Source organism: Moschus berezovskii, chromosome 18 (assembly GCF_049115385.1).
Source record: "Moschus berezovskii isolate FMDL1 chromosome 18, NW_MosBer_1.0, whole genome shotgun sequence".
Lineage (NCBI taxonomy): Eukaryota > Metazoa > Chordata > Mammalia > Artiodactyla > Moschidae > Moschus > Moschus berezovskii.
The window spans coordinates 41,445,887-41,473,763 of NC_142477.1; the positions used below are offsets into that span (position 1 = coordinate 41,445,887).

Genomic DNA, 27,877 nt, shown 5'->3' on the forward strand with positions numbered 1-27,877 from the left:
ATTAAACTGTCGCTCCTACATACAACAATATCAAACACTAGGAAAAATACAAATAAAAAACACATAAAGAGCAGTGGAGAAGTGACAAAAACAGTAAGATTCTGGAAGAGAATTAACACTTGGAACAAAGGAAAGAGTATGGAGTGAGTTTCCCATATTTTATGGCCCTTAGCCTGAGACCCCACAAGTCTTGTGCAGTATGAAGGTAACTAAAACTCTGTTAGAAAGTCTACAATATTTCTGGCTTGAAGAACCAGAGGTCAGAGTTTGATGCAAACACATTGGAAAATAAAGTGAGAAACAGCAGAAAAGAAATAACTAGAAAGGAAGAAGCTTATATTCTGTGCTTGAACTTATATCATTGATAAACTATGAATCATGACTGTGCAAGACAGAATTCAAAACAGCTTAGCTAAAAACAAGCCCACCACCAAAAAAAAAAACAACAGTGAATTTGGATTTAGGCTGCTACTGCTGCAGTCAATATCTTGTTTGCTGTTTGAGTCTAACCACATTTGCAGCTGCTCAGTCGCTCAGTCGTGCTTGACTTTTTGTGACCCTATGATGGAGCATAGCTCGCAGGTTTCTCTGTCCATGGGATTCTCCAGGCAAGAATACTGGAGTGGGTTCCCATTTCCTCCTCCAGGAGATCTTCCCAATGCAGGGATTGAACCCACATCTCCTGCACAGTAGGCAGATGCTTTACTGCTGAGCCATGCGAAGTCCCTAACCACATTAACTGCACATTTAAAAAAGAAAATCAATGTCACTGGAGGAATGTAATAGAACTCATTTTCATAACATAATATTGACAATGTCCAGGTTGTAATCCAAAATTACTTGACAATCCAAAAATAAATAAACAAACCAGGAAATGCAATACATTCTCACTTGAGCCACAATCAATATAGCCTGATTTTAAGATGTCTAGATATTAGAATAACCAAGTAATGCTCTAAAAGCAGTAATTAGAACTATGCTCACTGAGGTAAAGGAAAATATGCCCAGCATGAGCTAAAGGATAGTAAATATCAGGAAAGAAACAGAAAATATATATAAAAAAGAAAAATTTGAGAATTGAAATATACACTACCTATCATACAAAATTTAGTAGGTGAATTTGATAGCAAAACTAAGATGAGAGGAGAGGAGTCAGTAAGGTTAAATAAAGTTTGATAGAAGGTTTCCAGTCTAAAAAACACAAAGGAAAAAAGTGAAAACAATAAAGTCCCAGGGCATTTGGGACTATATGAAGGGAGAGGTCTAACATATGAGTAACTGGATTCTAGGAGAGTGATGAGAAAGATAAAAAAGTAGAAAAAAATTTGAAGAAACACTAGCTGAGAATTTCTCAAATTTGGTAAAAGACATAAATTTACAAATTCAAGAAGCTCAACAAATGTCAAACCTGATGAATAATGATAATAATTTTTTAAAAAATCTCTAAACACATCATTGTCATACTGACAACCAAACAGAAAGAAAAAATATTGAAAGCAACCAGAGAAAAATGACAGATTATATATACAGGGAAATAATAATTTGAATAATTGACAACTTCTCAACAGAAACAATAGAGATCAGAAAATCACACAACATTTTAAAATTTTGAAAGGTAAAAGCTGTCAACTGAATATCCTATACCCAGCAAAAACATCCCTCAAGGATGAGATGAAGTGACGTGTCAGTCACTCAGTTATGCCCGATTCTTTCGGACCCCATGGACTATAGACCACCAGACTCCTCTGTCCATGGGATTCTCCAGGCAAGAATACTGGAGTGGGTAGCCTTTCCTTCTCCAGGGGATCTTCCCAACCCAGGGACCCAACCCAGGTGTCCCACATTGCAGGCAGATTCTTTACCATCTGAGCCACCAGGGAAGCTGGATGGGATGAAGTAAAGACATTAAACACACACAACTAAGAGAGTATATCTCCATATCTGCACTTAAAAATGCTAAAGGAAATTCTTCAGGCTTAGGGAAACAAGAACAGATGAAAACCTGGATCTCTGGGAAGACTGAAGAACACTGGGGTGAAGGTAAACATGTAAACATAAAAGACTATTTTTCCCCTTAATTTCTTTAAGATGCACATTACATGCCAGCTTTATCTTGTCATAAACACAATACATTTTATAACCATAGCATAAAGGACAACAAGCATGGCTAAATGGACCTGGTAGGTGAAATGGTTTAATATTATCTCAAGCAAACAGTAAAGATTAAAGATGTATATCTTAATCCATTAGGCCACATACCAAAAAGTTCTGTAAAGAGGAACAAGAAAAACCCAAAAGGCAAATTTAAAATAAAATTCTTTTAAAAATTCCTATGATGTAAAAGAAGGCAGAAAAAGAGAAACAAAAGGACAAAAAGCAGGGAGAATGAAAGAGAAAACATATAGTAAAGTGACAGGTTTAACTCAATCATATCAATAACTACCTTAAATGTAAGTGTGTTCAGTTCAGTTCAGTCGCTCAGTCGTGTCCGACTCTTTGTGACCCCATGAATCACAGCACGCCAGGCCTCCCTGTCCATCACCAACTCCTGGAGTTCACTCAAACTCATGTCCATAAAATCGGTGATGTCATCCAGCCATCTCATCCTCTGTCGTCCCCTTCTCCTCCTGCCCCTAATCCCTCCCAGCATCAGAGTCTTTTCCAGTGAGTCAACTCTTCGCATGAGGTGGCCAAAGTATTGGAGTTTCAGCTTTAGCATCAGTCCTTCCCATGAACACCCAGGACTGATCTCCTTTAGAATGGACTGGTTGGATCTCCTTGCAGTCCAAGGGACTCTCAAGAGTGCTCTCCAACACCACAGTTCAAAAGAATCAGTTCTTCGGCGATCAGCTTTCTTCATATTCCAACTCTCACATCCATACATGACCATTGGAAAAACCATAGCCTTGACTAGATGGACCTTGGTTAGCAAAGTAATGTTTCTGCTTTTTAATATGCTCTCTAGATTGGTCATAACTTTCCTTCCAAGCACTCTCAAATTTAAATGCAGAGAATGTACTTTTAAAAAAACTTTCAACTACATGCTCTCAATAAAAAATGCTGTTTAAATATCAATATGAACATGACTATAAATTTATTTTAGGTCAAGATTAGCAAATCATTTTCAAAAGTTTCCAAAGTTCCCACCTGACTCTCCCTCAAAGTATTTCCTTCCTGACTGGATTAATGTTCTGTCCTGTAGTATTAATCACTATGTTCATTTTTATTAATCCCCATAACCACAGGCCAAAAGAATAAAAGCAGCTATCCAAGCAAACACATATTCAGCATTATCCCTAAAGCCCATGGAGCAAAAAAAAGAAAAAAGATCCTTCCCTAGTGGCTCAGACGGTAAAGAATCCACCTGCAGTGCAAGAGACCTGGGTTCGATCCCTGGGTCAGAAAGATCCTCTGGAGAAGGGAATGGTAACCCTCTCCAATATTCTTGCCTGGAGAATCCCACGAATAGAGGACCCTGGCAGGCTACAGTCCTTGGAATCACAAAGAGTCAGACACAACTGAGTGACGAACACTACTACTGTGGTCTGGTTTCTGATGGTTTCTGGAGTGAGGTATGAAAATTATTGGAATACGCAGGAGAGGGTGGAATGTGTAGAAGCAATCAATCCTTCAATCAATCTTCCACTAATATTTAGTTCAAGCAAGAAACTCCTATAGAACTCTTAAGGATGCTGTTATCTCTCACTTAAATCCACTTAACAGACACTGAAGGAAAGCAATTCATACTCAAGTACTTAATGGAATCCTCTGAAATTCTAAAATATGAAAGCTCCATGTGGCCCTATAACATTCAACATCTTGCTTTGTCATTGTCAGCTCCCTTTTTCGTTTGCTTTTGATTTTTTAAAAAAATATACATATTTGGAAATGATAACTGTCTCTTAGCTAATCAAGATTTATGATATATTTTAGATTAGAAACTTTTCGAATACATTTACCAAATAACATTTTAATTTCCATTGTTCTCTTAGAAATAATGCCAATGTCACCAACAATCATAACCACAGAAGCATGCTTTAAAACCTAAAAGTGAATCTTTACAATATCAAATGTGATAACATCCAAAAAGAAATAGAGAATTCTTATCCATGAAAGTAATTGTAAATCATTATCCACTACTTACTTGATGAAGCCACTTTCTTCAGAAAACTCCCAATTCCTTCAAATTCCATCAGTCCGGTTACCAAATACTGCCAAATATGTAATTACAGATATTTGTAGCCGTTGAACAAATAGAATAATAATTTATATTTCACAACTTACATAGATGATTTCATACATCTATATCTATATGTGTGCTAAGTTGCTTCAGTCGTGTCCGACTTCGCGACCCCATGGACTGCAGCCCGCCAGGCTCCTCTGTCCATGGTGATTCTCCAGGCAAGAATACTGGAGTGGGCTGCCATGCCCTCTTCCGTATCATCTATGTAATATTACTGATACTTACAGAACTGGATATCCCCTGAGAAACTGGATAGGGTAAGGCTAACCAACACTCCATTCATGCCTCTCCTATCATAGTGTTGCAGCAAAAATGGAAGTGAGTGAGTGGCCTTTGGCACATACCAGCCAAACAGGCCTGCAAAAGTTAAAACCATCTTGGTCATTCTTCAGCTGTTAATACTAACAAACACTTGTAGTTGGGCTTGTCCTTCATAAAGTTACTTACTCTCTGACTCTGCATAGATTATACCCCACACCTGGCATTCTTGTTCCCCTACAATGGCTTGGAGCATTCTGCATTTCAGAAAAAAGGCCATTTCAGGGAAACCAGACCCGGTTGCCGAGTTGCCTCAGGCCAGCTGTTGCTGTTTTAAAACTTTGCAAAGAAAGAATAAAAATGCTAGACCTTCATGAGGATATAAAACCTCTCTCTATTCCCCAGAGATGGGGCACAGTACTTGAGGTGCTAGCCTGCTATGTATTCCCCTTTGCCGGGCAAAGATAAAGCCATTTTTCTATTTCCTCCAAACTCGGTTTCCGTGTTGTTTATTGGCACCGGTGGACAGGGGGCCAAGATTTTGGCAACAACAGTTACATATAGGAGACTTTCTGGTGAAAGAGGGTAGATGAGGAAGGATGGATCAAGAATCATTCCCAGGTTTTTTGATTTGGTATCTGAGTTAAAAGTTGGGGCATTCACTTAAGAGAATCAAAGGGGGAAAAGTGAAGCATTTGAACTTGAACATATTGATTTTGATGTACAAATAAGTTGGCCTGGAGTTCAGATGAAATAATTGCAATGGAGAGGAAGATTCAAGGTTCATCAGAGCACAAGTGACCATGGAAATCAGGAGCATGGACATGATCATTCGGGAGACTGTGGATTCAGAGGAGAGAGTCAACGATGGAGCCCTGGGACAGGCCAACATCTAGGAGACAGATGGAGAATGAAACAGGGACAGGGAAATGATTAAAGGAAATTTTCACATATTGAGGTATTTAAGGAAGTCATTCTGGCTTATATACAACTTAACCTGAACTTAATGCTAACTAAAACAGCCTGTCTCTGACACAGAGAACTCAAATGGGAGCTCTTTAACAACCTAGAGGGGTCGGGTGGGAAGGGAGATGGGAGGGAGGTTCCAGAGGGAGAGGGACACACGTATACCTATGGCTGATTCATGTTGATGTTTGGCAAAAACCAACAAAATTCTGTAAAGTAATTATCCTTCAATAAAAAAAAATCAGAAAAAAAATACATTGTCCACCTGCTTTAATTATGAAAGAAAAGGCAGCACTGACCAGAAGAATGTCCATGTTAAAAATAAAGATTAAATGCATCATTAAATGCCTCCATTCCTGGGATACCAGGGCTGATACTCCTTTAATAACAAAACTCCCTTTCCAGATGCCAAGGCCATATTAACTCCCTGTGTATGTGCTGATCTGTTTTTTTTTTTTCAACCTTAAAGGAATGTATCCCTGACTTGTTTAATGTTCTTTGCTTTGACAACATATTAAACTGTGCTGAAAACCATACTTCTCTGTACCTTTCTCCTGGCTTCTGCTGCTGGCCAGTCATCCTTGGATTCCTTGAGGTAGAATAACTCCAATCTCTGCCTCAGGAATCACATGGTGTTCCTCCTGGGTTTCTGTGTCCACATTTTCCTCTTCCTATAAGAATAACAGGCATTGGGTTAATCCAGTCTCAACTTGATGAAATTTACAAAATCTATATTTCCAAATAGGGTCATAATCTGAAATTCTGGGTGGACGTGAATTTTTGGAGGACACTACTCAACCTAGTACATCATCCTAAGGGAATGATCACAGATTTACAGGTGCTATACTAACTAGTCTCTAGAAAGAGAAGTATATACAAGGGATTAGAATGGTGCATAAAATCAGTGAATTTTATGTGGACACCTGTTGAAGGATGTCATCGAGAGGATGTCCCCTCTGGTTGACCCGCCAACCCCAGACAATCAGAGCCTCCTTATCCCTTCCCCTGTCCTTGGAATATATGTTCTGCTGGCCATAACTGTACCAGGAGCCATTTTCAAGGATGCAACCTTGAGAGAACAATGTGTTGTTGAGATCAGGGAGTCTGTACACTAGACTGAACCCCATTAAGGCTTCTATATATCTTTTAAGATTCTGGTAGGTGGGTGAGGAGATTTGGAGATGTATTCATCTCACTACCGTTGGAGACAAGCCTCCTATGTAAGTTCCTTGCTTATTTAAACTGCCACCTACAAAATCAGTCCTGAATATTCATTGGAAGGACTGATGCTGAAGCTGAAACTCCAATACTTTGGCCACCTGATGCGAAGAACTGACTCATTTGAAAAGACCCCGATGTTGGGAAAGATCGAAGACAGGAGGAGAAGGGAATGACAGAAGACAAGATGGTTGGATGGCATCACCTACTCAATGGACATGAGTTTGAGCAAGCTCCGGGAGTTGGTGATGGACAGGGAAGCCTGTCATGTTGCAGTCCATGGGGTCACAAAGAGTCGGACACACTGAGCAGCTGAACTGAACTGAACCAATCTGAATTGGTCTGCCTCTCCTTGACCTTTGTGTAAGGGGGCCAATTTAGAATTTCACCAGGGGAACTGGAGGGTCCTGAACCAACAGCAGGGAATATTTTGCAACTTAGTTTCTTTCAATTGTTAGAGGAACCCAAAGCAAGTTAAGACTCACTTTGCAGAAATTCATCACACTCAGTATTTTTTATGTGGCATGGCAACTGCTCTAAGAAACACTCCTCTGTTCCTATAAAGAAGAAATTAACTTTTTTTTTCACTCTATGAAAAAATCAACCAGAAAGCCTTCCTCACCCTCAGGACCTGGTTTGACAGAGCTTCCATAGCCAGATGGCTAAACTAATGGACTCTAAAACTCTTAATGAGAGATGTGGCAAAGTACCTTACATTTATTTAGAGAAGAGTACCTTTAACTTCATTATCATTAAATATTTACTATATGCATCATGGACTTCGTGGCATCATCAGATACAACCTGTCTAAAAAGAACTCTTTCCGTGGGATGGCATTGGGAGGAGCAATAAACATGGACAAGCATAAAAGTATTTGGGCTTTAAACATAAAATCACTTGGACGGATTCTGACATTATGAGCCATTCAGTCAATTCAAGAAGTGATTCTAAGATATGATTCATGGGTGGTCCTTCTCCATTACTCCTAGTTCTCCCAATCACTGTGGTACTTTGCAGCACCCGAATCTCATCAGGCTTAGTCGCCCAGAGCCAGGTCCCATGGACAAGACTTCAGAGCTGTAGGGCACCCCTGCCCAACACCCCAGCCCCACCAATCTCCCTCTGAGTCCAAGGGTGGCAACACAGCAGCTGTATTTAGATGGTTTCCATACCAGATCCCAGATGAATGTGCCTTTAGCTAGTCCATCATATAACTATGGTGGCGATGGTGGTTTATTGGCTAAGTCTTGTCGAACTCTTGGAACCCCATGGAGTGTGTAGCCTGCCAGGCTCCTCTGTCCATGGGATTTCCCAGGCAAGAATACTAGAGAAGGTTGCCATTTCCTTCTCCAGGGGATCGTCCACACTCAGGGATGGAACCAAGCTCTTCTGCATTGCAAGCAGATTCTTTACCGACTGTACCACCAGGTAAGCCCCCATGTAACTGTGAAAAAAGGGCAAATACGCGTTTCAAGGGCCCTGTATTTGAAATATGTATTTCAAAGATTAAATGGCATTATTAAGAGAAAAAGTAAGCCACGTTATAGCACACATAGCTCTTTGTGTAAGGCTACGGGACAGTTACTGCAAGGGCAACTCTGTCTGCCAGGGAGTTTCTAGGGAGGAACGCGAACCAGGATCCTAGAATTCAAATTTTATTGCTCTGAACTCCACACAGTCGGAAGTTTGCCTGGAGCGCTTGTCTGTGCCCAAAGAATCTCTGCCGGGAAGCCCAGGGGGTGTGCCTCCAGACCGGGATAACAAGTGGCCCCGCGGGACCCCACCGGCTTGGCCCCGCGGGATCCCACCCGCTTCGCTCCGCTCTGCTCCCGCCCGGGTGGCCCGCCTGGGGGGCCGCAGCCCCCGCCCGGTGCCCGGCCCGCCGAGTTTTCGGTTTCCCCTTTCCCTTCCCAGGCCTCGCCCACTTCCTTTCCCACCGGTCCCCGCCCGGCCGCCGAGGCCCGGGGTCCCGCACCTCTGCAGGATCCCATCCGCTCTCCCCCCGGGGGACCCAAAGGAAGAGGATTCCTGTGGGTCCCAGGAGTGCCAAGAGTGCGCAGCGAGACGGGAAATTGCAAAAGTCCTCGGCCCTCTGCCCTCCCCCGCGGCTTTCCCGTAACTCCCGCCCCTGGGCGCGCGCCCCGCGGCTGATTCATAGGCCGGGCGCGGGGCCGCCCTGAACGTCCGCACCCGCGCTGCCCGGGCCTCGCACCGCGGCTCGGCAGCCCCGCCGCCGACGACTCGGCCCGGCTCGCGGCGCCCTCGGCCCGCGGGGTGAGTACCCGACCGCGCGCCCCGCGTGTCCCCGCGCGCGCCGCCTCCCTCCGGGGAGTCCCCGCCGGCCCTCGCCGTCCGGACGCGGCTCGGAGCGCAGCCCCCCGCTCTCTGCTCGGTGCCCCGAGGCCTCGCGTTTGCTCGGGCTGGGGGGTTCGCTCTGCCCCGAGAAGGCGTTTCGAGGGGTCCTCGCCGTGACCCGCGCGCGCCGCTGGGGTCGCCACGACGGCGCCCTCCCTGCCTTTACGGTCCCCATCCCACCGCGTCCTTCGCAAGGCAGTCAGGGGATATTTGTGGGGTTAAAATTCCCATTTGACCCACTTTTGCCTCGTTCCCGGCACCCCGAAGTTAATTGGGAGTTAATTGCGGTCTCCAGCTTTCCCTCACGCTCCTTTAGCGCCTACCTGACGGTCAGACCTTTCTCGGTCGGGACCTCCCTCCGCACCGGGAGGCGGGAGACGCTTACACGCAGGTGCAGCCCGGAAAGTTATGGGGACGCGGTGGTGTCCGGGGTGGACGCCAAGCGAATGGAAGGAGCACCGAGTTGGCTGGTTGGGCGATGGAAGCCTTGTATTTGTAACCGCGCCGCCTCTCACCCTTTCCTAGGCAAAAAGCACGGAGGGGATCAGTAACTTGTCCAGGACTGTAGAGCTGGCTTTGGTGGCAGTGACGTCGCGGAGCACTGAGAGCCCTTTCTTGACAGCCCTTGGCCCGCTCGTGCCTCCATCCGTCCTGCCAGCCTGACCTGTGGCTGGAAGCACAGTACTCACTGCCACGGGGCAAGGGTGCCTGGTAACTGACAAGCTAAGACTCCGGACAAGTTTATTCTCCAACTCAAGAGGGATCAGTGTAGTCAGAGGCTACGATAGAACTGAATGTGGTGTATTTAATTTGAGCTAGAAGGAAAGAGCTAGACTTATTCTCAAGTCTAAACTGACTTTAGGACGTGGGTCAGGTTAACTTATGGCCTCAGCCTCTGTTTCCTCCTCTAGGAAATAATAATTGTTCACACTAACTATGGATCAGGAACTAAGTACTGCAGGTATTTAAGCTTCACCACTGAGGTGGGTAACAGTTTTCCCATTCTGGTTTTATCAGTGAGAAAACTGAGGTCCAGAGAAGTGAAGCAGCTTGTCTGTGGTCACACAGCTAGCAAGTGACAGAGGCAGGATTTGGCTTCGGAGGCTTCTGTAACCACTGTCTGTGTCTCAAACTTTAGGACCCTTTGTGGAGTGCCCCCCGCCCACCCCCCATCAGTTCAGTTCAGTCGCTCAGTCGTGTCCGACTCTCCGCGACCCCATGAATCACAGCACGCCAGGCCTCCCTGTCCATCACCAACTCCCGGAGTTCACTCAAACTCATGTCCACAGAGTCGGTGATGCCATCCAGCCATCTCATTCTCCGTCGTCCCCTTCTCCTCCCGCCCCCAACCTTTCCCAGCATCAGAGTCTTTTCCAGTGAGTCAACTCGTCGCATGAGGTGGCCAAAGTATTGCAGTTTCAGCTTTAGCATCAGTCCTTCCAATGAACACCCAGGATCAATCTCCCTTAGAATGGACTGGTTGGATCTCCTTGCGGTACAAGGGACTCTCAAGAGTCTTCTCCAACACCACAGTTCAAAAGCATCAATTCTTCGGCGATCAGCTTTCTTCACAGTCCAACTCTCACATGCATACATGACCACGGGAAAAACCATAGCCTTGACTAGACGGACCTTTGCTGGCAAAGTAATGTCTCTGCTTTTTAATATATTATCAAGGTTGGTCATAACTTTCCTTCCAAGGAGTAAGCGTCTTTTAATTTCATGGCTGCAATCAGCATCTGCAGTGATTTTGGAGCCCCAAAAAATAAAGTCTGACACTGTTTCCACTGTTTTTCCATCTATTTCCCATGAAGTGATGGGACCAGATGCCATGATCTTTGTTTTCTGAATGTTGAGCTTCAAGCCAACCTTTTCACTCTCCTCTTTCACTTTCATCAAGAGGCTTTTGAGTTCCTCTTCACTTTCTGCCATAAGGGTGGTGTCACCTGCATATCTGAGGTTATTGATAGTGCTTCATTATTGTAGCACTCTTTCCTGAGAGTGCTTTGCCTCTCTCCTGAGCTGCTTTAATCTGTGCTCAGAGACCCTTGAATCTGAAGGGCACCAAATAGTCGTAGTGGCCAGGGGTTTCCAGACTTAGCTGTGCCTCAGAATTATTCTTGGAGTCTTTAAAAGCACTGGACACTGGCCTCAATTACCTACTCAGAATCTTCAAGGGCATGCTGAGTTTGGTACCTCCGCTGAAAGCTTTCAGTTTTGTTAGAATGCCTCCAGCGGCAGGGAGCTTACCACTTAACATTTCATTGTTGGATAGGGCTAATTCTCATCTGTAACTTGCCTCCTTGTGGGCCTGTTCTGCCTCCTGTTGTCTCAGCAAATGTGTCTAAACCTTCTGTATCAGTGGCCCCCTTGAGAGGAAACGGCTGTCTTAGGTGTCCAGTGGGGACTGGAGCCACACTGGGGAGAACACTTACTTACACACTGGGTTTTTCCTTCCTACCTCTTAACCTGAGAGACTGGGGACACCTGCAGTGGTGCTCAGAGGTATTCCAAAGTCTCTGTAGTTTTTTGTAGCCCATTTGTCCTGAAAAAGGAACCAAACTAGGAAAACGATCATGGTTGTGAAAGAGGTGGTACTGTGATTTGACAAGAAGAAAGAGTGTGTTTTCCTTGTGGGGATATTGTAGGCTCAAGCAGAAGGAAAACTGAGCAAGTGTCATCTTGCTCACTTTACAGGAACACTGAGCCCTAGCCCTGCTTTCTCTGGAGGAAGTCCTCTTTGACTGAAAAAAAATATATGAAATGGGGAAATACAAGACAGATAAGAAGTTGTGAGAAATTCCCCTCCCTCCAAGCAGGATTCCTCATAGTTCTGTAGCACAGATTTCTTTTATAGAATTTGTGTCCTTGTGTTCACAACCTTCTATTGGTTTTCAGAAGTTATTTACTCTAGTTTATCTGTTTTATTTTTTATGTTTTAAAAATAATACAAATAATAAATGAATATATATATGAAGTTTAGGGGGAAAATGTAGAACTACCTTTGTCACTCCTATTCTCACTCAGAAGAGGGAAATTTCAGGTTGGTACCTATTATTCCAAGACTTTTTTTTTGGAATACATTTGCAAATATATGGGTAGTTTAGTTGCTAAGTCATGTGTGACTCTTGCAACTCCATGGACTGTAGCCTGCCAGGCTCCTCTGTCCATAAGATTCTTCAGACAAGAATACTGGAGTGGGTTGCCATTTCCTTCTCCAATATGTATATGTACTATGTTTTAATAAATGTAAATGAGATCTTACTATCATTGTGCAGCTTACTTTTTCACCTCCAAGTCTTAGACCTCTGTCATGTCTGTATGTACCTCTTTTATTAATGGCTACATTCTAAAGAAGTAATATTTATTCTTATTTATAATTATGTTAGCTAGAGATATTTATTTACCCTTTCCCTCACTGATGGACATCGAAGTTAATTAAAATTATTCAGCATTAGCAACAGTGCTTCAGGGAAAATTGGGCATTCACTTTTGTGCTTAAGCCTGAGTGTAATATCTTAGGAGAGAGATTTGTGGATCAAACAGTTTATCCATTTTTCACTTTGATAGATAAAACTCTTCAAATTGCACAGCTGACCCTGCCCCCCCCAACCCCCCCGCCAGGTACTATGAATAATTTAAACTCAGCACAGGAGAATTTGTTTTCCTCATCCTTCCTGACACCGGGTATTATCTTTTTTAATCTAAATTTTCAAATCTGGTGAATAAGTGAAACTCAGTAAGACATTTTAATTTGCATTTTGCTGATTACTGCTGCAGTTTAATATCTCTAATGGATTGTGTGTTTTTTCTGTGAATTACCTGCGTATGTCCTTTGCTCACTTTTCTAGAGAGTTGTTTTCTCTTATTTCTGTTTACTGCAGAAGCTCTACAGGTATTCAGTTTCTTAATCTGTTGTCTCTTATAGAGGATGCAAATATTTCTTCTAGTGTAAAGCTCCTTTTCCCAAATTTTTTCATTGTGGTAAAATACATAATATAAAATTTACCGTTTTAACCGTTTTTAAGTACACAGGTCTGTGTTATCAAGGACATGCATACTGTTGTGCAAGCATTACCACCATCCATCTCCAGAACTCTTCATCTTGCAAAACTGAAATGCTGTACCCATTAAATGATAACTCCTCATTCTCTCCCTAGCCCCTCACAACCATAATTCTACTTTCTGTCTCTATGAATACTCCAGGTACCTCATAAAAATGGAGGAGTCATATAGTCTTTGCATTTTTGTAACTGGCTTATCTCACTTAGCAAACTGTCCTCAAGGCTCATCCCTGTTATAGAACGTATCAGAATTTCCTTCTTTTTCAAGGCTGAATAATATTCTATTGTTTGTATATACCACATTTTGCTTATTCATTCATAATGCTTTTATTTTTAATTATCTTTTGCTGCACAGAAGTTTTATTTGTTTATTTTTAAATGTATTTATTTTATTTTTGTCTGTGCTGGGTCTCCGTTGCTGCGTGGGCTTTTCTCTAGTTGGGGCGAGTGGGGGCTACTCTTCCTTGCGATGTGCAGGCCCTTCATTGTGTGACTTCTCTTCTTGCAGAGCACGGGCTTCAGTTGTTGCAGCTCATGGGCTCTGGAACACAGGCTCAGTAGTTGTGATACATGGGCTTAATTGCTTCGTTGCATGTGGGCTCTTTCCAGACCAGGAATGCCCTGCATTAGCACGTGGACTCCCATCCACTGTACCACTGGGGAAGTCCTGCAAGGAAGTTTTAGATGTTTGTGTAATTGACTGCAATCTAATCACTTACGTGCTTTGTCTAGGTTAGAAAGATCTTTTTCACCTGAAAAGTATTTCTAAGCTTTTATTTTTTTCTAATACTTTTATTACTTTGGTTTTACATTTAGCTTTTCAAAATACCAGATTTGTGTATAAGATGAAAGATAAAAATGTTACAACTTTTTTCTTAAGTTTTAAGCAGTTGATCCAGTGAGGCTCTGAGTGCTCACTTCTGTCTCTTTCACAATCCTGCAGACTGTAGCATGCCATGCTCCTCTGTCTGTGGAATTTTCCAGGCAAGAATACTGGTGTGGGTTGCCATTTCCTTCTCCACGGGATCTTCCCAACCCAGGGATCAAACCCACATTTCTTGTGTCCCCTGCATTGACAAGTGGATTGTTGACTGCTGTACTACCTGGCCTGGGAAGATATAGTTGATTCAATATAGTTTATTTATAATCATACTACTTTTTTCCAACTCATTTGAATTCTATTATTTATAGAAAAATTCCTATTTATATAAGGACCTGTTTGAGGTTTCTATCTTATTTCATTGATCTATTTTTGTCTCTTCTTCTGCCAGTTTCACTCGTATCACTGCATCACTTCTGCTATAACTTCAGTTAAGTTCAGTTGCTCAGTTGTGTGCGACTCTGTGACCCCATGGACTGCAACTTGCCAGGCTTCCCTGTCTGTCACCAGCTCCTGGAGCTTGATCAAACTCATGTCCATAGTGTCCAGCCATCTCATCCTCTGTTGTCCTCTTCTCCTCCTGCCTTCAATCTTTCCCAGCATCAGAGTCTTTTCCAATGAGTCAGTTCTTCGCATCAGTTGGCCGAAGTATTGGAGTTTCAGCTTCAGCATCAGTCCTTCCAATGAATATTCAGGACTGATTTCTTTTAGGATTGACTGGTTTGATCTCCTTGCAGTCCAGGGGACTCTCAAGAGTCTTCTCCAACACCACAGTTCAAAACCATCAATTCTTTGGTGCTCGGCTTTCTTTATAATCTAACTCTCACATCCATACATGACTACTGGAAAAACCATAGCTTTGACTAGATAGACCTTTGTTGGGAAAGTAATGTCTCTGCTTTTTAATATGTCATAGCTTTTAATATGGTCATAGGTTTTCTTCCAAGGAGCAAGTGTCTTTTAATTACATGGCAGCAGTCACCATCTGCAGTGATTTTGGAGCCCAAGAAAAGAAAGTTTGTCACTGTTTCCCCATCTATTTGCCTTGAAGTGATGGGACCAGATGCCATGATCTTAGTTTTTTGAATGTTGAGTTTTAAGCCAACTTTTTCACTCTTCTCTTTCACTTTCATCAAGAGGCTCTTTAGTTCCTCTTCGCTTTCTGCTATTATGGTGGTGTCATCTGCATATCTGAGGTTATTGATATTTCTCCTGGCAATCTTGATTCCAGCTTGTGCTTCATCCAGCCTGAAATTTTACATGATGTACTTTGCATATAAATTAAATAAGCAAGGTGACAGTATCCAGGCTTGATGTACTCCTTTCTCAATTTTAAACCAGTCCATTTTTCCATGTCCAGTTCTAACTGTTGCTTCTCGACCTGCATAAAGGTTTCTCAGGAGGCAGGTAAAGTGATCTGGTATTCCCATTTCTTTAAGAATTTTCCAGAATTAGTTGTGAAGTCAAAGGCTTTAACATGGTCAATGAAGCAGAAATAGATGTTTTTCTGGAACTCTTTTGCTTTTTCTATGATCCAATGGATATTGGCAATTTGATTTATGGTTCCTCTGCCTTTTCTCAATACAGCTTGTACATCTAAAAGTTCTTGGTTCATTTACTGTGGAAGCCTAACTTGAAGAATTTTGAACATGACCTTGATAGCATGTGGAATGAACACAATTGTATGGTAGTTTTGGATTGCACTTCTTTGCGATTGGAATGTAAACTAACCTTTTCCAGTCCTGTGGCCCCTACTGAGTTTTTCAAATTTGCTGGCATATTGCGTGCAACACTTTCACAGCATCATCTTTTAGGATTTGAAATAGCTTAGCTCGAATTCTGTCATTTCCACTAGCTTTGTTTGTAGTAATGCTTCCTAAGACCCACTTGGCTTCACACTTGTGATATCTGGCTCTCGGGGAATGACCACACCAGCGTGGTTATCCAGGTCACTGAGACTTTTTTCGTACAGTTCTTCTGTGTACTCTTGCACCACTTTTTAATCTCTGGTGCTTCTGTTAGGTCTGCCTACTGTTCCTGTTCTTTACTGAGCCCATCTTTGCATGAAGGGTTCCCTTGGTGTCTGTAGTTTTCTTGAAGAGATCTCTAGTCTTTCCCGTTCTGTTGTTTTCCTCTTATTTCTTTGCCCTGTTCACTTAAGAAGGCTTTATCTCCCCTTGCTATTTTCTGGAATTCTGTGTTCAGACATGTATATCTTTCCCTTTCTCCTTTGCCTTTCACTTCTCTTCTTTTCTCTGCTGTTTTTTAGGCCTCGTCAGACAATTATTTTGCCTTCTTGCTTTCTTTTTCTTGGGGATGGCTTTGGTCATTTTCTCAGTGAGTAGCAGTGCTTACTTTTTCAAACTCTTGCCGGTGCTAGGTGTTAAGTCTTTTAAGTCAGCTTTGCCAGTTGGACACCACACAGACACACACACAGATATAAACAATTGCAGCCTTAATTTGCATGTATTTAATTATTAGTGACAGTGTCTAGTTTTCCTTTTTGGTTATTAATATTTCTTTCTCTTTTATAAATTATATAGTCATGTCATTTATCAGTTTTTCTTTGGAGTTTCTTATCTTTTTCTTATTGATTTCTAAGAGCTTTTTATATATTTGGGATATAACCCTGTGACATGAATATTGAAACTATTGTTCCCAGTTTGGTTTTGGACCTATTATATGTCTAAAATATTTTCAGTGTTCATTTGATTGTTATAGCAGTCTTTACTTTTGCTCCTGGTTTCACGTCATGCTTGGCAGATTATACAAATATTGACCTATGTATTAGTCAAGTAATTTTTTCTTCCATTTTTGCTAGACATAATTAAATAAAACACTTTATGAGTGTAGAGTATATGATAATGATTTTACTTACATGCATCATGAAATGTTTATCACAGTAAGTTCAGTGAACATCCATTGTCTCATATAGATACAAAATTAAATAGAAAAAATTTTTCCTTGTGATGAAAACTCAGGATTTTCCTCTTTTAACAATTTTCATATATAACATGAAACACTGTTAATTAATTATCTTTATCATGCTTGTATTTATTTTATACATAAATACATCCCATGTATTTATTTATCTTATATGTGGAAGTTTATACCTTTTGACTGCATTATCCAATTCTCCCTACCCCTACCTTCTGCCTCTGAAAACCACAAATCTGATCTTCTTTTCATAATAGTTTGTTTGTGACGTGTAATCAGCTTTCAACACTATGTTAGTTCCTGGTATGCAATATGGTTATTCAGTATTTCAATACATTTCTAAATGATCACCATGATCATTTAGTCATCTGTCACCAAAGATATTACAGTATTATTGACTATATTCACCACACTGTACATTTCATATCTGTGACTCATTTATTTTGTAACAGAAAGTTCATCCGTCTTTATTTCCCTCATCTACTTCTCTTCTCTTCCCACCCCCTTCCCTCTGGCAATCACCTGTTTGTTTTCTGTATCTGTGACTTTCTTTCTGTTTATAAATTACCTATGTTCATTTTTTCAGATTCCACACACAAGTAAAATCATATAGCATTTGTCTTTCTCTGACTTGTTTCACTAATAATAATCTGTAGCTCCATTCATGTTATTGCAGATTCCAAGATTTAATTCTTTTCTGTGGCTGAGTAATATTCCATTGTGTATATGTGCAACATCTCCTTTATCCATTTATCTATTGATGAGCATTTAGGTTGCTTCCATAGCTTGACTATTATAAATAATGCTGCAATGAACTAGGGGTACATATATCTTTTCAAATTAGTATTTTTGTTTTCTTCAGAACTCAGAAATGAATTTGCTTCTTCATAGCAGGCTTCCCTGATAGCTCAGATAGTAAAGAGTCTGCCTGCAATGCAGGAGACCCAGGTTTGATCCCTGGGTCCCCTGGAGAAAGGCATGGAAACCCACTCCATTATTCTTGCCTGGAGAATCCCGTGGACAGAGGAGCCTGGTGGGCTACAGTCCATGAGGTTGCAAAAGCTTGGACAAGGCTGAGCGACTAACACTTTCACTTTCATGGTAGTTCTAATTTTTAATTTTTAGACTAATCGCCAAGCTCTTTTCCACAGTGGCTGCACCAATTTACATTCCCATCAGCAATTCAAGAGGATATGTATACTTATGACTGATTCACTTTATTGTTGGGCAGAAACCAATACAACATTGTAATCAAGTATCATCCAATTAAAGCTAAAATTAAAAAAAAAAAACAGTGCAAGAGGGTTCCTTCTCTGCATTCTCATCAGCATTTGCATTCTTACAGTTGTGAGGTGATAGCTCCTTCTAATTTTGATGTGTGTTTCGCTGATGTTTAGTGATGTTGGTCATCCTTTGCTGTGCCTGTTGGCCATCTGTATGTCTTCTTTGGAAAAATGTCTCCTCAGGCTCTCTACCCATTTTTTAATTGTGTGTTTTTTTTTTTTTTATGTTGAATTGTATGGGTTCTCTGTTTATTCTAGTAAATTTAATGGTCTTGCATTTTTATCTTTGTTCATCTGGATTTTATTTTGTTGAAGGAAATGAAGCTCTACCAATAATGATCAAACTAACATTAATTGGGCTTACTATGTGTATGATCTCATAATCTCGTTTGATCCTCATGGCAATCCTATGAGGTAGGTTGTTTAATCTTATTTCACAGAGAAGAAAATCAAAGCCCAGGTGGTTTAAGTAACTTGCCCATCATCATACAGTTAGTAAGTGCCAGAGGGGGACTGGACTCTAAGTAGTCTTATGTCAGAGTACCTGTCCGTAACTATTACAGCTTCCTTTTCCCACACGTCTGGGTTAGTACCATTTGGGGGAATAATGTATTTTTTCAAATGAAGTATCACCTTTGGCATTTACCAAATGCCTGCATATTCTTTGGGTCCAGGTTTTGCAGTTCTTTGACTTCACATACAACAGAGACTCACCTTTAATCCTAGCTGGAATCACAACTAAATATTGCTTTAAAAAAGCAAATGAGCAGTGTGTGAGTCAATTGAGCCTCATAACTGAGGACTGATCTTAACAAAACTGGTAGAAACACTTACCTGGGTAGGTTTAGAGAGCAAGGGAGAAGTGCTTGAACCTTGGGTGTACCTCTGGAGGAGGAAAGGATGGTGAAATTGGAGTGAAATTACCCTGTGGGTTACCAGCCCTATGCTGTAACAGTGGAGGCCCTTTCAAAGGCAGTGTTACTCGCTCAGTTGTGTCCAACTCTTTACGACCCCACGGACTTTAGTCCTCCAGGCTCCTCTATTCATGGGATTATCCAGGCAAGAATACTGGAGTGGGTTGCCATTCCCTTCTCCAAGGGATCTTCCCGACCCACGGATCGAACCTAGGTCTCCTGCATTACAGGCAGATTCTCTACCTTCTGAGCCACCAGGGAAGTCCATTCAAAGGCAAGGCTCTTTTAAAAAACTGTAAGAAGAATGAAACATGGAAAATGTGGGGATTCTCTAAGAAGTGAGCAACTGTTTGCACTGCCACATAGAACTCTTCCATAAGGTACACACACTGGGCACATGTCCTGTCTCAACAGCTTCTTTCTTTAAAATAGTATTTGCATATAACATCATCAGGGCACTGAGCCAGTTTTAAAGAGGTTGGTAACACACCCATGTTCTTGGGAAGCAAGTTCATGTTCTTAATCATCAAGACTGATTAAGCTGCTTCTCATGGGGATTATTTGCAGTGGGGAAACTTCCCAGGAATAAATATTTCAGTAATGACTGAACAAGAAGCGCTGATGAAGAGGGACAGATTTTTCAAAATCCGTGCTTTTACTACACATGTAATATTTATACTGAGGGATGTTCAAAGGCCATCTTCTTTTTGCAAAGAGACAAGATTTGAATGAGAAGTTCTACAAAAAAGTGGGTGATTTTTCTTTCCTTTCCTCCAATTTTCCCCCCGGAAAAGGAATGTCAGTGAAAGACATGTATGAATTAGGCAACGTTTGACAACAGAAAATGTAGACAGGCCTGAAAAGAAATCTATTTTAATTAAAATTTAATGCAAAGAAGAAAGAATGCAAGAAAATTGGTACACGTTTTTACTCATTAAATGGATATTGACTGGGTAGCAACTATATTCTGGAACTGTGATAGGCAGTGGGGAATAAGATCCAAGCCTGTCCTCAGGCAGCTCATAGTCTGGGTGGGAATAATGGAGATCTGAAAAATAGAAATAAAGAAAAGATTTGGTCTATATCCATTAATCCTATAGCCCTAATGACAGGTACAAACTATATACTACAGACTTATCTACATAAAATAGATAAGCAACAAGGAATTACTGTGTAGCACAGAGAACTATATTCAATATCTTGTAATAACCTATAATGGAAAATAATCTGACTGTGTGTGTGTGTGTGTGTAGCCAAATTGTCTGCTATATACCTGAAACTAACACAATATTGTAAATCAACTATACTTCAATTTTAAAACACTAGGAATTTTTTTTTAAAAAAAAGAAAAATAACATATTGTCGGGGGGAGGGGAAGGGATAGTTAGGGAGCTGGGGATGGACATGTATACACTGCTACATTTAAAATGGATAACCAACAAGGACCTACCATAATAGCACAGGAAACCGCTAATGTTAGGTGGCAGCCTGGATGGGAGGGGAGTTTAAGGGAGAATGGATACACTTACGTGTATGGCTGTTCACCTGAAACTGTCAAAACATTGTTGATTGTCTATACCCCAATACAAAACAAAAAAGATTTTAGGAAGAGAGAGAGAACAGATTTGAGTAAGGACAAAGTCATGCAGTTGAGGCAGAAAAGTATTTTTCCTGTGTGAATTCTGCTACCTTGTACTTCTCAGACTTCCTTTTCTCATTGAAAATTGCATGCAGCCTTGCTCTTCCCTCACAGTTGGAGAGAGAGAAAGCCTGTTGAATGAATGGGAGGACTGGGGAATTAACTAGAGCTTTGGAGGAAAAACCAAGCCCTGAGTGCCCATGGGGGGACCGTGCCAAGAGGCCGGCTGATGCTGGACATGCCAGCCCTCATCCTTGAGGTGATGTAGGAGCGCCTAACCTAGTCCCAGATTTTTATTTTGATCTGGTAAGGGGGCATGGTGCACAGTGTGAAGTGCCCCAGAACTACATGCCTCTTTCTTTTTTCTGTCTGTTCTCCTCTGGAGATCATCCAGTCCTGTGGCTTTATACGTGTGCACTGAAAACCCCTGGGTTTGTCCCCTGAGCCAGGACCCCTTCCATGGACTCCACACTGTGTAGCTAGCTGGCTGCTTGACATCTCATTTGAATATCAAGTAAGCATCTCAAGTTAAGATGTTACAAATTCAGTCCTTGATACAGCCCACTAAATCATTCTTCTGCTTCTCCGTTAATGGTGATTCCATTTCCCAGGCACTCAGTCCAGAATTCTGAGAACCATCCATGATGTCTTAGTTTGTCGCCACCCCTTACATTCTGCCAGCTCTGTCTGTAAAATCTCTCCCGAATTTCATCACCCTTCCCACTGCCGCTGCTGTCGCTGCACCCCCGGGGTCTAAGCCAGCAGCAGCCTCCCATGGACCATGGCCTGAGCTTGCTCCTGCCACTGTTGCCCAGTTCAGTGTCTTCTCATTAAGGGTCCTTCCTGTGCAAGGCCACATTACTCCTTTGTTTAAAAGTCACCAACAGCTCCCATCTCACTCAGAGTAGAAGCCAAAGTTTCTAAAGTGTTTTCCCTGCCTGTTCTCCCTTTCTGTGGGCTGTCTGATTTCTCTTGTCACTCACTTCCTTGCCCCCTCCAAGCCCTGGCTGTGTGTCGTGCCTTGACTATGCCCAGCGCTCGGCACCTCAGGACCTTTGCGCAGCTCACCCCCTCACCTCCAGGCTTTTCACTCTATTGTGGGGGTCTCACAGGGAAGCAGCTGATGCACTCATGGGTCACCCAAGGAAGATTGGTGTAGAAAGGGTGGAGGGGAACCACGTGGGCTGTGTGTCCAGTCACCTGGGGCCTTGGATAAGAATCCCTGGTGTCTGTGTTTTTCCCACAGTGTCAGAATCTGTGCCTACAGGAAACCTGTCCACAGTGCATTTCCCAGAGGGGGCTCCACAGCAGGGAGGAGCTCCACAGGGCTCCCTAGAAGGTTCTCCCTCAGGACTCTTGTTCTGCAGGTTTTGATAAATGTTATTGATTTTACCGGAAGATTTTCAGACAACAGCTAGGACTCCTAGTCCTTCTGCAAAACGTCCTGAGTGGTCTGGAGCCTGCAGTATCTGGATGGTGGCTGCCTAGTCACAACACTGGACAAAACCACTTTGCTCTGTGTAGGCGTTGACCACTGGGTCACAGCCGCCACCCGTCCAGTGGGTTGTAAAACCATGCCTGTGAGAACTGATGAAAAGAAAACCAGGAGATTCAATGGCAGCTGGAGCTGAGGTCCCCAGCTTCACAACCAGCCATGTGTGAGATGGTGGAAAAGGGCAGGGCTTCAGACAGGACTGTCCTGGTGATTCTACCCAGACCATAGACATACATCCTTTGTAAATTACCATATCTTCAATTCTGTTATATGACAACTTGTATTCTTTAGTTTCTGGTTACCCTTAACTGGTAGGTGACCTCTAACTCCTAGTTTTAAGTTTCTTTGCCCCATGACTTGTTTAATTTTTGTGACTTGGTAAATATTTGATTTACTGAGACTCCACCTTTTAAGAAGCATCTTAAATAGCCCTTTCATGTGAGGGACACAAGGCAGCATGTGTCATACCCCTGGAATTACCTGCTTTTGAATTGAGGGGATGAGCAAGGAAATAGCAACCCACTCCAGTATTCTTGCCTGGAGAATCCCATGGACAGAAGAGCCTGGCAAACTACAGTTCATAGGGTTGCAAAAAGTCGGACACAATTGAAGCGACTTAGCATGCACGCTCTTCTCACTGTGGTGGGTCCTTGCATTCCTTGTGTGACGTACATACTAGGAGAATGGGACCCTGTGCCGTCGACCAGGATTGGATGGATATTTAAATACACAGTGAATGTCAAAACCCCACTGTGGCATTTTCCTTTGCCTTCACTTTGGTTTTCAGCAGAAACTCTTTTCTCTTGAGTCAGTCTTCCTCCTGGCTTTGATATTCAATTGTAGTAGGAACCCATCTGAAGTTGTCCGTAGAGATTTCAGCATGGTGTGAATGACCTGTTGTCAACAGCTGAAGTAGCAGAAAGTGGTGCTTAAAGGATCAGGAAGAAAAGCTGTCGTTTGCAGACTTTTGCTCCTGTGTAAGCAGATCTGACCACTTGAGAGTAATTGAATGGTTTGGTTTACCCTCTTCCTGTCTTCACTATTGTCCCATTTCTTGTAAAATACTGTTCTAAGAAAACAAATGGATAGTGTGGGCAGTGAAAATGGATGATCTGGTTCACAGAACATCTAGCTTTTGATGACCCTAAGCAGACTAGATGGAGGTGAAAGTTGATTTTCAATTTTTCTTTGCTTCTCTCTGCGATGAGTCAGAGTTTGCAATAGAAAAGTGAAATTCAGTACTTCCCCTGACTGACGTGTTTATTATTAAGTGAAGAACATATTAGCCTTCTTGAGACCATTCAGCTTATTCTTTGTGCCCTCATATTGTACAACGGTCAGAGGACCTGATGAATCAGCAGAGCCCTTTTGGCCCACAGTTCATAACCCTCTTGGAAGACAAGAGCACCGGAAGTTCTCTTGAACAGTGCCACCCTGCCTGTCCCCTTCAGAGACCTGTGCGCGTTTCTCTCAGGTGACATTTTAAGGAGAGAGACAGGGAAGAGGGGAGATGACTCCCCTGTGAGGAATTAATTCGAATGGAGCTCTTCTGAGAGTGTCGCTGGGTTTTTCTGCCTTATCTTTCTTCACCAAACTTTGTCTGGTGTGACGAGATTGGTGACTCCATTGCCTGTTGCCACACAGCCTCAGCGTCCCATCTGGGAACAGCTGCCCCGGGGCTGGGGCATGACCGGCTGCTTTCTGACCTGGGCTGGCCGGGCTGGGGCAGCGTAGGCGACTCACCTCTGTCTCGTGTTACTCATCCTCCTTTTGGGTCCAATAGAATAGCCCAGAAATGTACTTTTCATGCCGGAGGCGGAAACACAAAAGAGCAAGAGGAAATACATAAGGTCTTCTGAGGCCTAGGCTCCAAAAGACACACTGTCACTTCTGCCTTATTTATGAGCCAGAGCAAGTCAGATGCAGCAGGAAGATCAGCTCATCGTAGGGTGGGGGTGGAAGAAGACTCCAAATTCACAGTGACAAGGGGTGTGGATATAAGGAGGAAAGGCAAGTGGGAGCTGTTCTAAAGTTTACCTATTTGTTTTTGTTTGTGTGGCTGCCTCGGGTCTTCGCTGCAACATGAGTGATCTTTGGTTGCGGTGCGAGGGCTTCTCTAGTTGGGGTGCATGGGCTTAGTTGCCCCACCTCCTGTGGGATCGTAGTTCCCCTGACCAAGATTCTAACCCTTATCGCCTACATTGGAAGGCAGATTCTTAACCACAGGACCACCAGGAAAATCCCAGAATGGAAGCCTTTAATGCCATTATCTTCCACAGTAGGTTCAAAGAAACCTGCTCATATCTAAAGTTAAATTTTTCTTCTTTGTAATTTTATCTTTTTCAGGAAACAAGACACTATGGCTCTCTTCGCAGTCTTGCAGACAACATTCCTCTTGGCATTGCTGCCCTTGAGAACTTACCAAAATGAAGGTAAGAAGTGGAAAGAACAATAAACAAAAGAAAATTCACATAGAAAAAAAAAAAACAAGGTAACTGGTGCTTTGGAGAAAAATGGACAGGTCATTTTTCTTTGGGAATTACCTGGAATTGGTGAATAGCGGTGAGTAATTTAGTCTCCACCTTCCCGATCTTAATGGCTCATTTTAGTAACCTACACCTTAACCCTGATTTCCTGGCCAATGGAAACTTGTCAGTAGACTTAGTCCCTCAGAATTTCATGATTAACATATGATCCGTTGCCCTTGGCAGAGGAGTTCCTTCTGTACTTGGTGTGTAGAAATGAGTTAAGTGATCAGAGTTAGAACAAGTTGGAATGTCCCAATTCGTTGAGAGGCCGTTGTCGCCACTGTAATATGCTAAGTGCTGAAATGCTGTTTATGGCTAAAGAAATAGTATTTGTCTCTTATCTACTTACCCAGTGAAGGTGCATGTCTGTATGCTCGGTCACTTCAGTCGTGTCCAACTCTATATGACCCTAAGGACTGTAGCCTACCATTCTCTGCTCTGGAGAATGGGATTTGTTATATTGTATACTTGTTAAAGTATAGTTATTATAAAGTATACATACTATAGTATATGTAGTATAAATATATACATATTAAATATAGCATAAGTGTATATGCTAGTAAAGTACATATACTTTAATAAGTTTACTTTCAGTTCAGTCGCTCAGTTGTGTCCGACTCTCCGCGACCCCATGAATCACAGCATGCCAGGCCTCCCTGTCCATCACCAACTCCCGGAGTTCACTCAAACTCATGTCCATCGAGTCGGTGATTCCATCCAGCCATCTCATTCTCTGTCGTCCCCGTCTCCTCCCACCCCCAATCCCTCCTAGCATCAGACTCTTTTCCAGTGAGTCAACTCATCGCATGAGGTGGCCAAAGTATTGGAGTTTCAGCTTTAGCATCAGTCCTTCCAATGAACACCCAGGATTGATCTCCTTTAGAATGGACTGGTTGGATCTCCTTGCAGTACAAGGGACTCTCAAGAGTCTTCTCCAGCACCACAGTTCAAAAGCATCAATTCTTCGGTGATCAGCTTTCTTCACAGTCCAACTCTTACATCCATACATGACCACGGGAAAAACCATAGCCTTGACTAGACGGACCTTGGTTGGCAAAGTAATGTCTCTGCTTTTAAATATGCTATCTAGGTTGGTCATAACTTTCCTTCCAAGGAGTAAGCGTCTTTTAATTTCATGGCTGCAATCAGCATCTGCAGTGATTTTGGAGCCCAAAAAGTCTGACACTGTTTCCACTGTTTCCCCATCTATTTCCCATGAAATGATGGGACTAGATGCCATGATCTTCATTTTCTGAATGTTGAGCTTCAAGCCAAACTTTTCACTCTCCTCTTTCACTTTCATCAAGAGGCCTTTGAGTTCCTCTTCACTTTCTGCCATAAGGGTGGTATCATCTGCATATCTGAGGTTATTGATATTTCTCCCGGCAATCTTGACTCCGGCTTGTGCTTCTTCCAGCCCAGCGTTCCTCATGATGTACTCTGCATAGAAGTTAAATAAGCAGGGTGACAATATACAACCTTGACGTACTCCTTTTCCTATTTGGAACCAGTCTGTTGTTCCATGTCCAGTTCTGACTGTTGCTTCCTGACCTGCATACAGGTTTCTCAAGAGGCAGGTCAGGTAGTCTGGGATTCCCATCTCTTTCAGAATGTTCCACAGTTTATTGTGATCCACACAGTCAAAGGCTTTGGCATAGTCAATGAAGCAGAAATAGATGTTTTTCTGGAACTCTCTTGCTTTCTCCATGATCCAACGGATGTTGGCAATTTGATCTCTGGTGCCTCTACCTTTTCTAAAACCTGTTTGAACATCTGGAAGTTCACGGTTCACATATTGCTGAAGCCTGGCTTGGAGAATTTTGAGCATGACTTTACTAGCGTGTGAGATGAGCATATACATATTAATACAATATATGATGAGAGTTTTTACCTTTAATGTTAGTTCTTCTAGAAATAACATCATATTTTGTGGCTGTAAGCTATCCCATCTTATGAATGGGCCACAGTTTGTTTCCTTAAATGTTTTTGAACCAGATGGAGAAACTGGTGGGGAAAGTTGGAGAGCCTGTGACTAAGTCTATGGCTGTCTGGTTCTAAGTCCACTCTTTTTGGCCACACTCCAATACTGTGTTGTCGAGAGCTGGGCCAGGAACCCTGGGTCCTGGTTGGGTTCTGTGACCTTGGGAAAGTCACTCCCCTTTTTTTAGCCTCAGTTTCCTCCTCTGAAAAACACTGGGACTGGACTGAATCACCTCCAAGGTCTCTGTCTCTCTGACTTTACGTTGGCATTTCTCACCATTTCCCCAGGATGTCCGAGATTGCTTTCCACTCGGACTTTATTTCTGACTGCTGTCTACCGAGTTACCTGAGTCAAGCTCCTCTTTGTCTAAAGCATCACAGGGCAGCCTTCTAGAGCTTCCCGAAGCACTGGTGATATAGGGTAGGTGACTCACTGATTCAGTAATGAGTCACAGAGTGTCTGCACGGTGACGGGTGTTACAGTCTTGATTTCAGCGAGATGAGTAAGACTTAGTGCCACCTTTGTTCAGCTCACAGTCTTCATGCTGTGATCAGGGTTCAAATACGGGGTGGGAAGAGCTTCAATGGGAAGAAGAGACCACCAGGAAGGACGAGTTATTGGTGAGGGGCGGCTGGTCAGGCAGGCACTTGAGATCGTGCCAGTGCTGTGCTGGATCTCTGTCATGTGAGATCTGCTGTGGGTAAGACGTTGTGCCAAGTTCTGGGGACTAGAGTTCAAAGATGCGTAAGACTCTGCCTCCCAGGAAATGTGGATCTAGAGTGAGACAGACAGCAACAGCTGACCATACCATATAAGCAGGGTGAAATGAGGGTTAGGAAAGGTGGACTGATTTTGTATGCACTCTGCTTCTCTACACAGTTATTAAAAATAATCCAACCCCCCTCCCCATTCCATAAGGGTTCTGCCTTTTCATTCCCATAAATCTCCCTTTAGTTCACTTCCTAAGTCTCCCTTTGGTTCACAGGTTTAGGGAGAGAATGAATAGCAGCTGCTGCTTTCTGCTGTCTGTAACTAAAAAATTAGACATTTTATTCACAAAGAGGATAAAACCTCTAATCAAATAATGATAGAGGATGACTGCCCTGTTGGGCTTTG

At 42.6% G+C, this 27,877-nt stretch overlaps 2 protein-coding genes across 6 annotated transcripts in view; one reads left to right on the plus strand and one right to left on the minus strand.

Moving 5' to 3' along the window:
- LOC148774973 (uncharacterized) overlaps window positions 1–9,501 on the minus strand; it is a 213,316-nt gene extending 203,815 nt beyond the window's left edge. Inside the window, exons 1-3 of the mRNA XM_088827662.1 lie at window positions 9,364–9,501; window positions 6,015–6,138; window positions 4,145–4,211 (exon numbers count right to left, since the gene is read on the minus strand). Coding sequence (XP_088683788.1) covers window positions 4,145–4,193 — 49 coding nt within the window. The 5' untranslated portion in view covers window positions 4,194–4,211; window positions 6,015–6,138; window positions 9,364–9,501. The remainder of the gene's footprint in view (window positions 1–4,144; window positions 4,212–6,014; window positions 6,139–9,363) is intronic.
- The window catches only part of OSMR (oncostatin M receptor), a 68,059-nt gene continuing 48,919 nt past the window's right edge, over window positions 8,738–27,877 (plus strand). Inside the window, exons 1-2 of one of the 5 annotated variants that reach the window (XM_055422151.2) lie at window positions 8,738–8,959; window positions 24,599–24,684. In XM_055422151.2, the coding sequence (XP_055278126.2) occupies window positions 24,679–24,684 (6 nt within the window). In that variant the 5' untranslated portion in view covers window positions 8,738–8,959; window positions 24,599–24,678. The remainder of the gene's footprint in view (window positions 8,960–24,598; window positions 24,685–27,877) is intronic. The other 4 variants (XM_055422150.2, XM_055422148.2, XR_008685425.2 and 1 more) reach the window with 4 other exon arrangements.